Source organism: Falco biarmicus, chromosome 15 (assembly GCF_023638135.1).
Source record: "Falco biarmicus isolate bFalBia1 chromosome 15, bFalBia1.pri, whole genome shotgun sequence".
Lineage (NCBI taxonomy): Eukaryota > Metazoa > Chordata > Aves > Falconiformes > Falconidae > Falco > Falco biarmicus.
The window spans coordinates 20,475,211-20,490,204 of NC_079302.1; the positions used below are offsets into that span (position 1 = coordinate 20,475,211).

Below are 14,994 nucleotides of genomic sequence, written 5' to 3' on the forward strand. Positions count from 1 at the left end.
TGTGAAGAGTTCCCAAACTAGTTTGTTCGAATACTGTCCATACTGGTTCTCAGCCTCTGTGCCATGCTCTGTATGATAAACAGAAAGAGGCATGCGCCTGTTTCAGTCTCCCCTCCCTTTACTGTGTAACCCTCTCCACTCAAACTTCTTGCCTTGGCTTATTGCATTCCTTTTCTACTGCCTTTCACACAGACCCTAGCCTATGTCACCATACTCTCCTATAAACTGAAATATCCATTTTCTTGTACATTCCTGTCTTGTTTTGCTTGCTATGGCCCTACTTACACATTCTGATCTTGGAAACTCGGATTCTGCTCAGTGCTTGGTTCAGGACTGGAGCAGACTGCAAACCTGGAGTTGTCTCTGTGCAGGGCAGCAGGTTGCTGTCAGCAAGCTCGTTGCTGTCAGAAGCTGATCAGCGGTGAACACATCCATTTCAGTAGTTAGGTGAGAATTTCAGTTTATAGGTGCAATATAAACCAGAACTTGGAATAACTGGAGAGCCTTTTATGGAATCTGCTCATTTTGCCCCCACAAAGGAAGAGTTAGGCTGTGGGTGATAAATTGGCCTGCAATATCAAGAGTCTAGACAAACCTTTGGCTGGCAACTACAGCACATAATTCCCTTGTTCTCTTCAGTCAGTATTTGCCTGATGTTCTCGCTTATCTTTACGATCAGTCTTCTTCCTGTGGGTCAGGCACAACACACCAGTTTTGGAGTGGTCAGTCTTTTCCCAGTTCCCATGTCTACACATGCCAGATGCTCTGGGATTGCAGGGCTGCAGTCCTTTCACAAAGTCTAACAACTGGTTGTATAGAATAATGTAGTTCATCTTCAGAATAGCAGTGGCAAATAGGATGTTAATACTATGTGTTAGTAACTACTGCACAGATGTATTGTGTCATTTTAAGAATCTTCCAAAAGGCTGTAGTGTATTTCTTAATATCTTTGAACTCCTGGGTCATGTTAGGCTGACTTTCTATCTAACACTGAATGACAAATGAGGCTTCATCAAACTGGAGGGCAACAGCTCCTGTTTTATGTGTTATGCAGTAAAATACTGTGCCCTGTTCACTGACACACCCACAGAGAAAAATGGAAGCAAAGAAGACCCTGGAGAATTACAGATTTTTAAAGCAAAAAGTAAATATTTTTTAACCTGTTATGAGTATTAAGGAATAGTTCTTAAATACTGAATGACAAGCTCTATAAATGTTCATATAAATACATGCTTCATAATCAACCAGAAATACCAGGAGAGCGGGAGAAGGCACGGGTGTAAACACTGCCTAGCACTTCTGTTGCTATTTTCTGTTCTTGTAACTGAACTTTAAATGACTAATTCTTGTTGAATCTTATGGTTACAAGCTGGATTCTTTACCTGCTTTGTACGTCACTTTTTACCGATGTATCTCAAAGCACTCTGCTATGAAAGATTATGAGAACGTAGGTGTTGTAAGAAAAGGAAAAAACCTCAAATGAGATTAACTCCATTTGCTGTGACAGAAGTACCTAATTTTCTGAAACGTGCTTATGACTTGAGCAGATCCATTTGATTTTCATGTTTATTTAGTTTGTTCTTACAAGCCAAATAAAATTTCATTACTGTTATTTCCCTATTCAGAGCTTAATTCTGTTGCTTCAGGCTGAAGCTGGATGTACACTAGGACAGCCATTCTAGTTTAAATGCATACCAGGCTATGGCCTGAGGGTTTAGTTGCATGTTACATTTTTATTTTATGGTGAAAACACCTGCAGTTCCTGTCCTGGTTGCTCACTTCTCCCCATGTCCTAAAGCTTGCCATCCTGTCAGTTGTGTATATACAGGTGTTTATGTCGGTGCACTGAAAATCTGATTGCCAAAATCATCTGGGTTAAAAATACCACTCTTCTCGTTTCCCCTCCTGCTTTGTGTGTGAGCCTGTGTGGGAGGGTAGTTGCTGCTGAAAAAAACACAACATGTAGTTACACCCTGAGACCCAGCATGTTCCTGTTTTATTCAGTGTCAGTTGTAAACATCTGATATGCTGTATTATTTTGTTGTTTAAATTGCTTAAACTAGTGCAGCTTCATTATTATTCTGCATTGATGAGCTCCCGCTATTGAGAACATTGTTTTTCTTGTACCTTTCCAGTGTTCTTAACACAAGTAAACAAATGAACTTCTGATGGACATGACAGAGCTGCCTCTAGTGTACATGATTGACAGAAGTAAAATTTATTTTTATCCTTTTTGCGTAATCTGATATGGCCATAAAACAGAACACAAAATCATTGAAGAGGGAGAACTGCTTCATAAAATGACAGTTGTTGTAAATCATCCTTTTCTGAAAGCTTAAACTTTCACACTGTTTTGTGTGTTGCTGAACTTGGTCTATAAGGATGTGCCTTCCCCCTGCTCTACCATGCTACTTGAATTGTTTTCACAATTTATACCTTACTAGTCCCATATTTGGTGACTTACTAGTCAGTTGTACTGCTTATAAACTAATGCATTGCTGTATCTTTCAGGGTTTTTTTTTTTCTTGGTTGTGTTTTTTAAGTTTATGTTTAAATTTGTAGGAGGCATATCTGGAGAATTTACAGCTTGCAGCAGAGAACTGGAGTTAAATATCCAATTATAGAGCTTTAGCATGGTATACACTCTGATTTTTCTTTTTAAATGCACAAAAGTAAAACTGACTATTGGGTGTTTTGTGTTCTTTGTGAAGATTAAGACTAGCCTTTCATCCCCAAAAATACATTAACTGCTGCAAATCAGTAGGATAATGAAATTAAAAAATGGAGCTGCCTATGCTTTTTGTTCTTATTGGCAGATATTTCTGTGGCATTCTTTAATACCATCACGTTCAGAAAGAGATAGTGGTAACGGTCGTGACAGAACTGAGAAAGAAGAGGTGGTTGTTCTTTTTAGGGTTTGGGAGTGGAGACAGATTATGTGACTTGCCTGAGAACACACATGATGTCTGTGGCAATGCTCAAGTCTTTCCTCATGCTATTTAAAGGCCTTGGATTACTGATGCTTTTTTCACAGTAGCATTTTTATAAGACCTAGGCTGTGTTGCGCTTTCTTAGTACTATATACCGACTCCTATTGTCTGAACCTGTTTGTTTATGCGCTTACAAACCCTGGGCCTGTGTTCAGACATTTGATAGTAATTGACCTTCCTTCTGTGGAGAAATCCGGCTCGCTGCACAGCTGCACATACGCATGTGCCAGCACATCGCTGAGGAGCGAACAACTGGTGGGCAAGCATTACTAGTCCTGAATATGCAGTCTGATATGGCAAATAGTGAGCAAAATGTACTTTAGGAGCAGTTGTTCTGGATATTATTTAATTATATTCTCCAGTTAGACCGCTTACGTTGAAGTGTAGTTAGCAGCTTAGTAAGGGATGAGCCAGTGTTGTTTTAATACTGAACAGGAGCTTCTGCAGACTGGTCTGTTTCCAGACAGTAGCAAATGTACAGTCAAAGTGACAGACCTTCTGGTTCTCATTGATAAAGGATGACACAGATGCCTGATGTAAGATTGCATTGCAAGTCTGCAGCTTTATATAGCTTATATGCACTATGTGAACACAGAACATCTGCTAACTTTTGTGATCACTCGGTAGTAAACCTGATCTCAGCAGGTGGAGAAGGCAGCTTTGCTAAATTTCTGAAGACAGAGTGGCTTTTCCATGCATGGCAGTGTTAAAAATCTTAAGTTAAAACAAAGCTGAGTTACTTTCTGTGCTAGCTATCCAGAAGACCTCCTTTGATCGTAAAACAAAATTTGTTTGACGCGATTTTGTTCTTTGCAAACATCGACTTCTTGTTTTGTTTCCCTGTCTCCTTTTAAATGCTTACTGGAACAAATAAGCTATTAATACCACTTCTAAAACTGAATCTAAACTTATTGGCCCGTACTTCTTTGGTACTTTTTAACCTTTTATTTAGTCCAGTTTTCTTTACTCTGCATTGCTGTTAACTTTCTTATCAATTTACTTGGTTGACTTAAGTAGAGAAAAAGCATTTAACACACCTGCCTTTTCAGGGTCATGGTAGGCTTTTGATGTGAATGGCACTGCTTCTCTTGGGCTTTGTGTTTTGCTGTGTCTGTCCTATCGTAGCATCTTACCCCCATGCTCTTGTGGTAGTTTTTATGGTCTACCTTAGTAATCTGACCTAGTTTCTGTTTCTTGAATGCTTCTTTCTTATATTTTACGGTCAATGAAGGCCTCATGACTTGGCCAGCTTCGCTGCTTTACGGTCTTTCCTCCCCCAGTAGGATTGTTTGGATGTAATAGCTCTCCTATTAAGTAACCAGATTTCCATAACTCCATTTTTTTCCCTTGGGCTTCTCCATAGCTTTTTTTTTTGCTTTGCACTTGCCTATTGTGAGACTCCCCTGAATTTGTTTACCTGCTGCTTTCTGGAAGCCCTGCGTTACTTTTTTATTGAGCTGTTCTCCTTTCCATCTTAAGGGTTGTGAGCTGTTTGGGTTTGGTGGTGGGTTTTTTTGTGTGAGTCCTGTCATGTTGTCCTGCTCCCCCCCATTTCTTTCATCCAAGTTCCATTCATCTTTGTATGTTTGCTAGTTCCTTCAAGGTTAGAGGGCTCTTCCAGACTGAATTCTCTCTACAGTCTTTAATAGTACAAAAATAGTTATTGGTAAATAGCCTAGTAGAATTAACGACAGAATTTTTAAAGCTTAGTGTTGTCCTTTGTATGAGCAACTAACAGGTTATTTTAATACATGACTGTAACGGGGAGGGTTTGTGTGTGAAAACTAAAATATATCTACTTGTTTATTGGTTGTATCTGAAAATGGTTTGCATGATTTGGACTTCAAAATATATTGTTTCCACAGTCTTTTGGGATTTGGTGTTCATTAGATGCATAATTCTTACTCTAGGTTTCTAGCTTCCTGTTTTTTTGAGTGTGTGTGTGTATGCTGCTGAGGAGGGGTAATGGCAGAGCACGGTGCCAAACTCATTAGAAGTTGTTTTTCGTGGAGAGGGACCAAAGAAGCCCGAGTCAGAAGAGTGCTCTCCTGCCTTCTGCATCTCTTCCCCCAAGTTCTTCCTAGCTGGTGTTGATAAATCTGTGCTAGGCTGATCTCTCCATCTCAGCTTCTTGAAACTTAAATTTTGAATGTACATCTGCTTTTTGTAAATCCCAGTGACATCAAAAGTGGACAAATTGTCTTAAATATTTTAAGATTTCATGATTATTGCTGCAAGAGAAATAAGACTCTTTGCAGCGGTGAGAGTTCTAGCACAATGTGCTGCTACTGTTCCTAAGGCCGTTAATGACAGTAAATGGTTACACACAGGACTTGAAGTATTCCAAGTGTTCTTTTCCTACAACGTTATTATTTCAAAATTTCTGTACCTGTAACTGTTTTATTTCTAAATTTTGAGAAGCTGGATAATTGCTTTTATTAGGATTGCATTTTTCTTCTGTTGACCTATGCTTCTAATACTAATGATTTAAGAAGCAAGAGCATTTGATCTTGCACATGAATGTACCAATAGATGGGGAAAACCTGTAGCTCACTACTGTCAGCATTTCATGTTTTGTTATGGGAAATGGCAAAAAGGAAGACCCTCAATAAAAGTGTTTTTAAAATGTTTGCTATCCTAGTGAAAGGATAGGAAAATGCAGTTTTGATAGTGATTAATGTCATGCAGTCTGGATTTATGGAAAATGATAGTATGAACTTGATGCCTCACTGTCACATTTGACATAGGAGCATTTTAGTTTGCAGAAATGTTTATGTGTCTGTGTAATATTCCCTTACTACTGAAAAAAAATACTTTAAAAAAATAAAACCCCATACACAAAGCACTAGAAACTGTATAATTTTAAGGATTATGTTAAATGTTAGTGATGGGTCAAAAGCTCTCAGTGATTCAGCATTAAAACAAATTACTTGGGTTGCAGAGACAATATTGTTAACAGGTGTTGAGAGTAGTTTCAGTGTCTAATGGGAGTGGTCTGAGTACATTTAATTTCATCTGCTAGATGATAGACTAGTGAAGTACCTGAGGTCTCTTGCATACTTACTTTCTATACTTAAATATTGAGAAGGGTCTACTTTACAAGGAGAGAGAAAACAAGAGTGAAAGCATAGTGGTTACAAAGTAAGAAAGAAACCTGTGTTTTCTACTCTCCTTTTGGACAAATGTCTCATAGTGGCAGTTAATTCAGTATTAAGAAGTGGGGCAAGAAAATCTGCTTCGGTTCTGTGAGACAAAGCTGCTGATTTTGTTAACAGGGCTTGCACTCCCTCTCAATTGCTTGTTTTTCTTTGGAATATTTCCTGTGTTTTGGATAAGTTAGTGAGATCTGAGAATATTTTGTTTTGCGTTTTTTGCTGAACAACTTGTGCTCAAACTTTGCGAGATTGCACTTGAGAAATGCTGTTCTATGGGGTGAGCACTTTAGAGTTTTCTAAGCAACCAAAAAAATATCTTTGGAATAAGGTTCTTCGTATCTTTAATAATAATCTTTCCTAGGCCTCTTTTGATTGAATGTTTTTAGTTCTTTATAATCTTCATTGAAATCTGAGTCACTGTAAGATGCTTTCTAGTGTTAAAGGAGATAAATATTATGTATGTGATATTTCAGTGCTTGTAAGTATTGAGTAGGGGGCTTGCAGAAAGTATCATAGTCCTTCCTATTCATGTCACAAATTAATTGTTAATGGATTATGATCAAAAATGCTCAATTATGAATGGAGTGTAGTTATGAAAATTAAAGTTTGAATTGAGTATTCCAGCTTAGATCCTTTCAAGATTTATAAACCCATTTGCTGTGTGTATTATGTTTTCAACCACTGAAGATGTGTATAAAACATGGAATCTGGTTGAAAACAAGATTTCTGACAGAATACTATACTGTAGCCCTATTTAGCTGTAAATATGGCTGGGGAAAATCTTAAATTAAGAATTGGTTTTCTTTTGTGTGGCTACTGTAATGGGAAATGTCCAAGATGTTGAAAACAGGCTATACCTGGGAAACAAAGGTTTTTGTTTATGGCATTTTTTCCCCAAGTATTACATTCTGACTCTGTTCCTCTTTGTTTTTTTCTTCCCTCCCCCCCCCCCCCCCCCCTTTTGTTTTCAGATCTTGAGTCAGATGACTGTGCGTCCATATACATCTTTAATGTAGACCAACCATCATCCTCTGTAAATCAGCCAATTTGTATTCCTCGCCATGGGTTGCAGTCTCACTCCTCTCCTCTGTCACCACCTACAAGACTTCAGAGTCATAAGAACTATGAAGGAACTTGTGAGGTACCAGAATCCAAGTACAGCCCACTAGGTGGACCCAAGCCCTTTGAGTGCCCTAGTATTCAAATTACATCTATTTCACCTAACTGTCATCAGGGGATTGAAGCCAATGAAGATGAATTGCACACAAATGGCACTGAAAATGAGTATATGGAAAGGCCTTCACGGGACCATCTCTATCTTCCTCTTGAGCCATCATATAGGGAATCATCCCTCAGTCCAAGCCCCGCCAGCAGCATTTCGTCCAGAAGTTGGTTTTCAGATGCTTCCTCTTGCGAATCCATTTCCCACGTTTATGATGATGTAGACTCAGAGCTAAATGAAGCAGCTGCTCGATTTACCCTTGGCTCTCCTTTGGCATCTCCCGGTGGTTCTCCACGAGGTCCCAATGATGAATCTTGGCAGCAGCCTTATGGATTTGGGCATGCCTTGTCACCTAGACAGTCACCCTGTCATTCGCCTAGAACTAGCATTACAGATGAAAATTGGCTAAGCCCTAGACCAACATCAAGGCCCTCATCAAGACCTACATCTCCCTGTGGGAAACGACGACACTCCAGTGCTGAGATTTGCTATGCTGGTTCTCTCTCTCCTCACCACTCTCCAACTCCATCACCTGGCCATTCTCCCAGAGGAAGCATAACTGAAGACACGTGGCTAAACACTTCCATCCATAACGTACAAGGCCTTAATTCTGGCCTTTCACCATTTCAGTGTTGTACAGAGACTGATATTCCTCTAAAAACAAGAAAGACCTCAGAGGATCAGACTGCCACTTTATCGGGAAAAATAGATATCTGTCCTGAAGAACAGGGTAACTTATCATCATCCCTTGAAACTGCAGTAGATGATTGCTCTGGTACTCAGCACGCCTTGAAAAAAGATTTGCCCGGAGACCAATTTCTTTCTGTTCCTTCGCACTTTACTTGGAACAAACCAAAGCCTGGTCACACACCTATATTTCGGTAAGTGATTAGAAGGTCCTCCCCTCCCATTTTTCTTCTCCAATGCATTTTAAATAGGCATATGAATGCGTTTATATTTCAGCGGTGCATTAAGACTTCCTTAAGAAAACTTCTTGTAGGCAGGTAGATGATATAATTGGGAAAAAATAACTTGAGAGACCAAATATCCATCTTTTTCTTCTTTTAAAAATACAGTAGATGTATTTTAATATAGGATTAGTTTTATTTAAATAAAGTTTGTTTGCGCACATGCACAAAGCCCAGCTGAATCGAAAGCCTGCAGATTTTGTGCATGCTTTGCACTTCCATCTAATCTGAGCAGTTAACATTTTAGTATAGCTAGGGAAACCTGACTTACGTGATTTTATAAAACTGTGAGACAGAAGAGATGGGGAGTTTATTTGCTTTTGTTTTTACTTGCTGCTTTGGGCTGGTAGAATTCTAGAATTAGAATAGCAAAAAATATTTGCATGCCATACTGAAAATGGTCCAGAAAGAATTAACTTCTAGGCTGCAGTTCCAAGAGTATCGCCACCACTGTGGTGCTGAGTTAACTAGCTCTTTTCCTTTTGTAGTCCTGTCATGTGCTAGCAGAATGAGTTGTGGAGGCTCAGAAAAGGGAATTAGTTCATCGGGGGAAAAACTTGCTATATTCCAACCATATAGCTTCTGGAATCACTTTGCCAGTACAATGCAGTGGGTGGAGTAGAAATGTAAACTCCTTAAGCAACGTTGCTGCTGGATGGACAGATGCTGTGATTACTCAGCTCAAGTTATTCATTTGATTGCTGAACTCTTTTTTCTTGCTCTGCTAGCTTTTAAAAATAAGGGGTAGGGAGGTACTGGGAAGAAGAAGCTGCAGATGTTTTTTGTGTGGACACTTTGCAAGAAAGGTACATTAGACTAATATCTGTAAAGCACAATTATCCGTATAAAAAACATATTATAGGTTTAAATGTCAGTGCTTCCATGCTAGTCTATATTGATTTTAAAATAACTTTGATTAAAATAGTATCATTCTGTCCACAGGCACTGCTTAAGATTTGCTCTTCAAGGATGTAGTGGATGAAGAGATTACTCTTGCTTGGAGTGTGTGTGTGGGGAATATAGGGTAGGATTCTCCACGTATATGCTTTATTTTGAAAAACGCAAAGTTTAAGTCCTAAAAGTTGATGACAAAGTAGTGTTCTTCTATTGCAAAATCATCGTTGCAAAGCATTTGTTTTCACAATCTGTATTTCTAATTTTAGAAAGAATGGCTTAGAAATTATTCATGGTTTTAGCATTTTCCTCCCGCAAAGTGAAGAAATGTTTATGACCAAGTTTCAGAGATGCTCTATAGGAGGCGCTTTTCCTGCCACTCAGTTTTAAATTCTTAGCAGAAAACTAGAATTAACTGTTGTCCAGTAAGATGAGCTTACTGAAGAGGTATTCTTTTTTGGGGACTTCCCTCAAAAGCGCAACTTGATAAAAAGTCAATGCTAGCTTTCACGGCGACATGCTAGTTTGTGTGTATTTCCCCTTTCCTAGTGCCTTGTTCCAAATTCAGATATCATTCGTGCATCATTTTAATGTCTTGATGTATTATTTCCTGATGACTTGTCAGATGAACAAGCCTGTTGGAAAAAAATGTTTTAGAATACTTGTTCTCGTTCTCTGTTGGGTACGTGAATATTTTTGGGGTGTACATCTTGTGAAATACAGAAGCACTTAGTCATCTCTTAAAGATTGCTACAGCTGACCCTTCCCACGTGTTACAGGCAGAGAACTAATGGAGAAAATTCAGCTGTAACTTTTGCTATTAAGTACTGATGAAGGAAGTTACAAACACACAAGGGTGAAATACAAACCCATACTTTCAGGGTACAGCGAAACATCCTTGAAACAAATGGAAGATAAATGAATCATAGCTTTAAGAGCTTGATAGTAGAAGGGTAACTTTTAATGGGTACTATTAAATAGACTCCAGTGTTCATCTGAGTTCTAACAATGACCTTTGCAGTTTTACTGCTGAACGTATTCCTGTGTGTTCATACATCAGTGTCACATACAAGGCTCATTTTTATTAATACTAGACTTCTGTTAATTTTAAAACTTGTTTTATATAAATCCTTTAGTTCAACCAGTTTAGATTGTTAATATCTAAATATATTTAAACAATGCTTATTCAGCCATGTTGTCATTTTTGCATAATTGCATACCACAGATACTAATTTCTCCTCTCATCAGAAATGTATTGATTTTAGTGAGTGGGAGTATTATTATTTTATTCCCCCTCTAACGTTCTTCTGCATAACTGTTTATGAATGTGAAGTTGAGCAGTAAAGATGCAAAGCTGCTAGCTGGAAAATTCTGTTTTACCAGATCTGAAACTACTGTGTTGACAGATACGTTAACTGTCTTGAAGTGGTTTGTTGGTTTTTTTAAATTCTGTTGGAGTCTGCTCACCTGTTAATAAAAGGTGTTCAGACTGTTACTAGAATCCTTTTATTCTAACTAAAATAATAAGTACTTTTCCTTAATTGTATATTTTGGAATTGTATAGTATTTATGTAGGGTACTCAGGAGTCCTAACATGGCATTTTTGTTAGCTCACAGGCTAAATAAAATAGTTCATAAAAAGTGAGCACTGCTGAAGGGTAAAAAGCACGTAACTGTATAGGCATGTGGCAAGATGGGGTGTGGATCTATGGTTCTTTTGTGGGATGACCAAAATAGTTACAAAAATGGATATTCAGTTAAACTGGTTTCCTGTTGTAGTGGGGAGAACTGAGCAGAAGCAAGTAAAAATCAATTTTACCGTTTTCATTAAGAAGTAAAAAATTTTTTACAAATGTCAATTCATTTAGAAGCTGGCACTGAAGAACTTGTCTAAATACAAAATAGGCAAACGGGCAGAAGACAATAAAGACTACACTTATTCACAAGTAAAATAAATAAAACTATTACGCTGTATACATTTGCTGCCAAAAGCGTAGTCTGGCTGTTGAATTAGTGGAAGTGGCTGCAATGGCAGCTGTATCCTCAGTGAAATGTTGAATTACTTAGCAGTTGTAGCCTGTTCCACGGGTGCTATGAGAGTAAGCATCTTCAGTATGTTAAAACATTTAATTCTGTCATATAATATTTTATGATTTTGATGCTTATAATGTAGGGGAGCTAAGTTGACTCTTACAAATAAAATTGAAATGTAAGAAGATCCACTGTTTAAGTAGTTTGACAGTGACCAAAAGTGATCACCACAGTTGTCATAGGGAGTTAGATATTATTTGCAATTTATATCTTTATTACATATTCTATATAGTAATATGTTAGTTGTAATAATATTACAATATATATAACAATTTATGTGCTTTTTAAAATGTCTTGATTGTATTGTCAAGTACGAAGTAGTGCATGTAGTAAACCGGAGTATTGATTCCATGCATATGAAGTGACTGTGACCAGTGTGCACACCCAGCTGCAATAAACCGACCCCTGGTAGAAGTGGGGATAACTTGCCTCACACTCTTCTCTGAATGCCATCTAAAGTTTTGTACATCTGTAATTTAGTTTATCTGTGAAGTCCTGACCATGTTTGCCTTCTTTCTTTGATGTTCAGTAAGTGTGCAATACTTTAAAAAAATTTAAAATGTGTACCATGCTTTTTGAGCATTTTAGTCATATTTCAGATGCCAGCCAAACAATCTTGTTACATGACAGCTTGTTATTTGGTCACAGAAACTCATAATCTGCCAGCATGTAAAATATGTGTGTGTATTCTGTGCCCTGAGTCACGTTTCTGTTTCCTTGCCAAAGGTAAGTCTAGGCAAGTGGCAACGGGCAGAACCAGTGCAACGACTCCTTTCAGTTAGGTAGAAAGGAACTGGGTAGTGTCTTCTGTACCTGGGAATGGTGAAGGTATCTGTTGGTGATGTCATTAACCAAGTACCTGGGCAGATGAGCACTCTTTCAATGGCAGAATAAATTGGTCATCTTACAGAATATTCAGCAATGAAGTTATTTGATAATTTGATTAATTACATTGTTATTCTTATGACTGTTATTTCAGTTACCACTTTCTTCCTTCTCCCAGGATAAGGGATAAGAATTGACCTTATCTGTGTGTCTCATGTTTCCCTCCCCTCCACCCTCCACTTGGAAAATCCCTTTCTTTTGGGGATCTTAATGTAGTGATAGTAGATCTGACCTCCTCATGTGCTTGCACCCCAGCATTTCATGAAGGTGCTGATTTTATGACTATTTCTTGCACATCTACTGTTAGAGCTTGAGTTCTAAGCTGGTGGGTTTTTTCCCACTAAATCTCCTTATGTAAAAGCCTAGAAATAGGTCTTTTAAAGTTCTTTCAGATTCTTTTATTTATTGGATTCTCTTTCTTTCACTCCTTTCCCAAATTCTGTATTGGCTGTTGGAAGGCAAACATAGATGCTTCAAGTTCATTTTCTTAGATAGCCTGTGTCGGTATAGGTTATAAATAGTCTAGAAGAATACCAGAGAAAGTGTTTCTTCATAAAGTCTATTCATATTCAAATATCTAAATTTGATCTGCTTGCTCATACTATCTGGCACCATCAGAAAAGGATCTGTATGTGCATGTGAATTATCTTAAGTGTATTCTTAAGTCTTTGAAACTTTGTGAAATTTCTATTCAATATTTAGTAAATATTTATGAAACCATGTAATATTGGGAAGCTCTTTAAGACTGATCCCTTTTATTAAAATTTTCTTGTTAGATTCCAGTCAGCCTCCTCAAGTAGAAGGCTGCTGTATGAGGAAGATCAGTAGCAAAATAGTATTTTGAAGTGATACATGTGCTTGTTTTACAGATGTTAATGTTCTCAGTTACAATGTATATAGATTTTCTGTGTGATCCATCTTTCTGAAACAAGTTCACAGTCATAAGATTTCCAGAAAGTAAAAAAAAAAATAAAAAATAAATAGAAAGTCTGTTTTACAATACTTTCTTTAAACTTCATCAAGGGGAATAAAAAGAGTATAGGGATGACTCAGAAACCGGTACTGAGCAATTAATCCTGTACCGTACCATAACTTTGGGAGGACTTGTCACTAAAAGTACAACTCATAACAGAACAGCAACATTTATGGTGTTAACAACCGTGGTTACAGTGTTCCAGAGTTAACAACCATCACAGACATGGCCAGCACTGATGTAGGTAACATGGGGCATTTAGTTAGAATGGTCAATGATGATGCAACTTCTGCTTTTAGGTTTGTTGTTTTGTTTTCTTTTGCTTTAAGCTTATGGCTTTTAACATGAATGGTTGGTGGAACACTTAAGTTTTAGGTTTTCTAAAGCAGATCTGGAGAATCTAATCTGTCTTAAGCTAACAGGCACTTTGCAGAATAGTAAAATTAATGGGTCATTGATTCTTTTTTTTCTTTCTTTCTTTAACCCCTGAAACATTTTATGGGAACAAATGGTGATTTTCTGTCTGGTAGATAACCAGGCAATATTCATTAATGGTCAGAAATCTAGTTTCTTCTACTGTGTCTTCCCTCATGAAATTCTTAGAGAATTATACATTGATTTAAAAACTGCTATATAAACTGATGTTTGTCTTCAGACTGCGGTGTCACAAATCTAATCTAGAGCACTGAGAAGTGCGTGATATCAGGTAGTTTCTTTGTTCCAGTGGTGATGAACAAACGTGCTTTGATAGATGTATTTACAGCTCAGGAATCTCCTAAATGATGGATACTTAATGGCAACTTGAAACTATTTTACCTGGCAGTTACTGCTGGAATCTAGGATTGCTGACAATGTTGCTTACTCTGTCAGGAGGAAAAAAAAAATCGTTTACATATAGTGGTAGATTGCTGAATACTTGGAAACGTTTCTTCACTTGTCTGGATTCTTCTCTCAGAAGTCTGGGAAGTAGAGAGGAATAGAATTAGATTCTATTTTTAACATAAATATTAGAACTTTGGTTTTAACTTTAAAAATAATATTTTTTTTCAATGTGAGTGGACTATAGGCAGACTTAGTCTGCTAAGTACTTACCATTTTATTTTGATAAATAGAAATAACACCAGCTATGCTACATTAGCAAAGCTGGAAAGTGAAAATGTTTGCAAATTGCTGACTTTGAAGATAAGGACCCACTTAAGTGAGACAAGCAAAAGAACTTTGAACCTCTTATATTTTTAATACGCTAGGCTGTTATTTACACACCATCAATGAATTCGGAGAAATTCAGGTAGTGTTTATTATGGGACCTTTGTGCTGTACATGTGATCCAGCTCTCGACTTTGTTCTGCAGTGATAGAATATGGATTTTACTTGGCAGTACACTGAATCAGTACTCTGAAAGCCTAGTTAACTGTGGGTCTGCTAGTAGTAGAACAGTGATATTTTTGGTGTCAACAGTATTTAAAAAGTCTATTGATAAGCCACTGTGGCAACTGGAATGGCCTCAGAATTCTTAACTCCAGAATTACTGGGAAAATGTTGTTTTGTTCTGGGTAGTGAAGAGCAACTGCAGCAGTATTTTGGCTCTGCAAGCACTCTTGAAAAGGACCACGGTATTGAATCATAGTTACTATTTGAGATTCTCAGGGGTTTGCTGCATTGCAACACTGACTTGTCACAGGATATGCTGTTGGTTAATCTCTGCAAGAATTTGGGATGAGGAAAAGATGTGGAATATCCATTGTATGGTCAGTGAGCTTTTTCCTTTTGATGTGTTGGGAGGAGCTGCAAGTGGAAAATGTTATTTTTGCTGCAA

General features: G+C 37.7%; 1 protein-coding gene across 3 annotated transcripts in view; it reads left to right on the plus strand.

The window, feature by feature from the left end:
* The window catches only part of NFATC3 (nuclear factor of activated T cells 3), a 104,280-nt gene that overhangs the window by 38,635 nt on the left and 50,651 nt on the right, over nucleotides 1–14,994 (plus strand). For all 3 annotated transcript variants that reach the window (XM_056360945.1, XM_056360944.1, XM_056360946.1), the window contains exon 2: nucleotides 7,117–8,248. In XM_056360945.1, coding sequence (XP_056216920.1) covers nucleotides 7,117–8,248 — 1,132 coding nt within the window. The remainder of the gene's footprint in view (nucleotides 1–7,116; nucleotides 8,249–14,994) is intronic.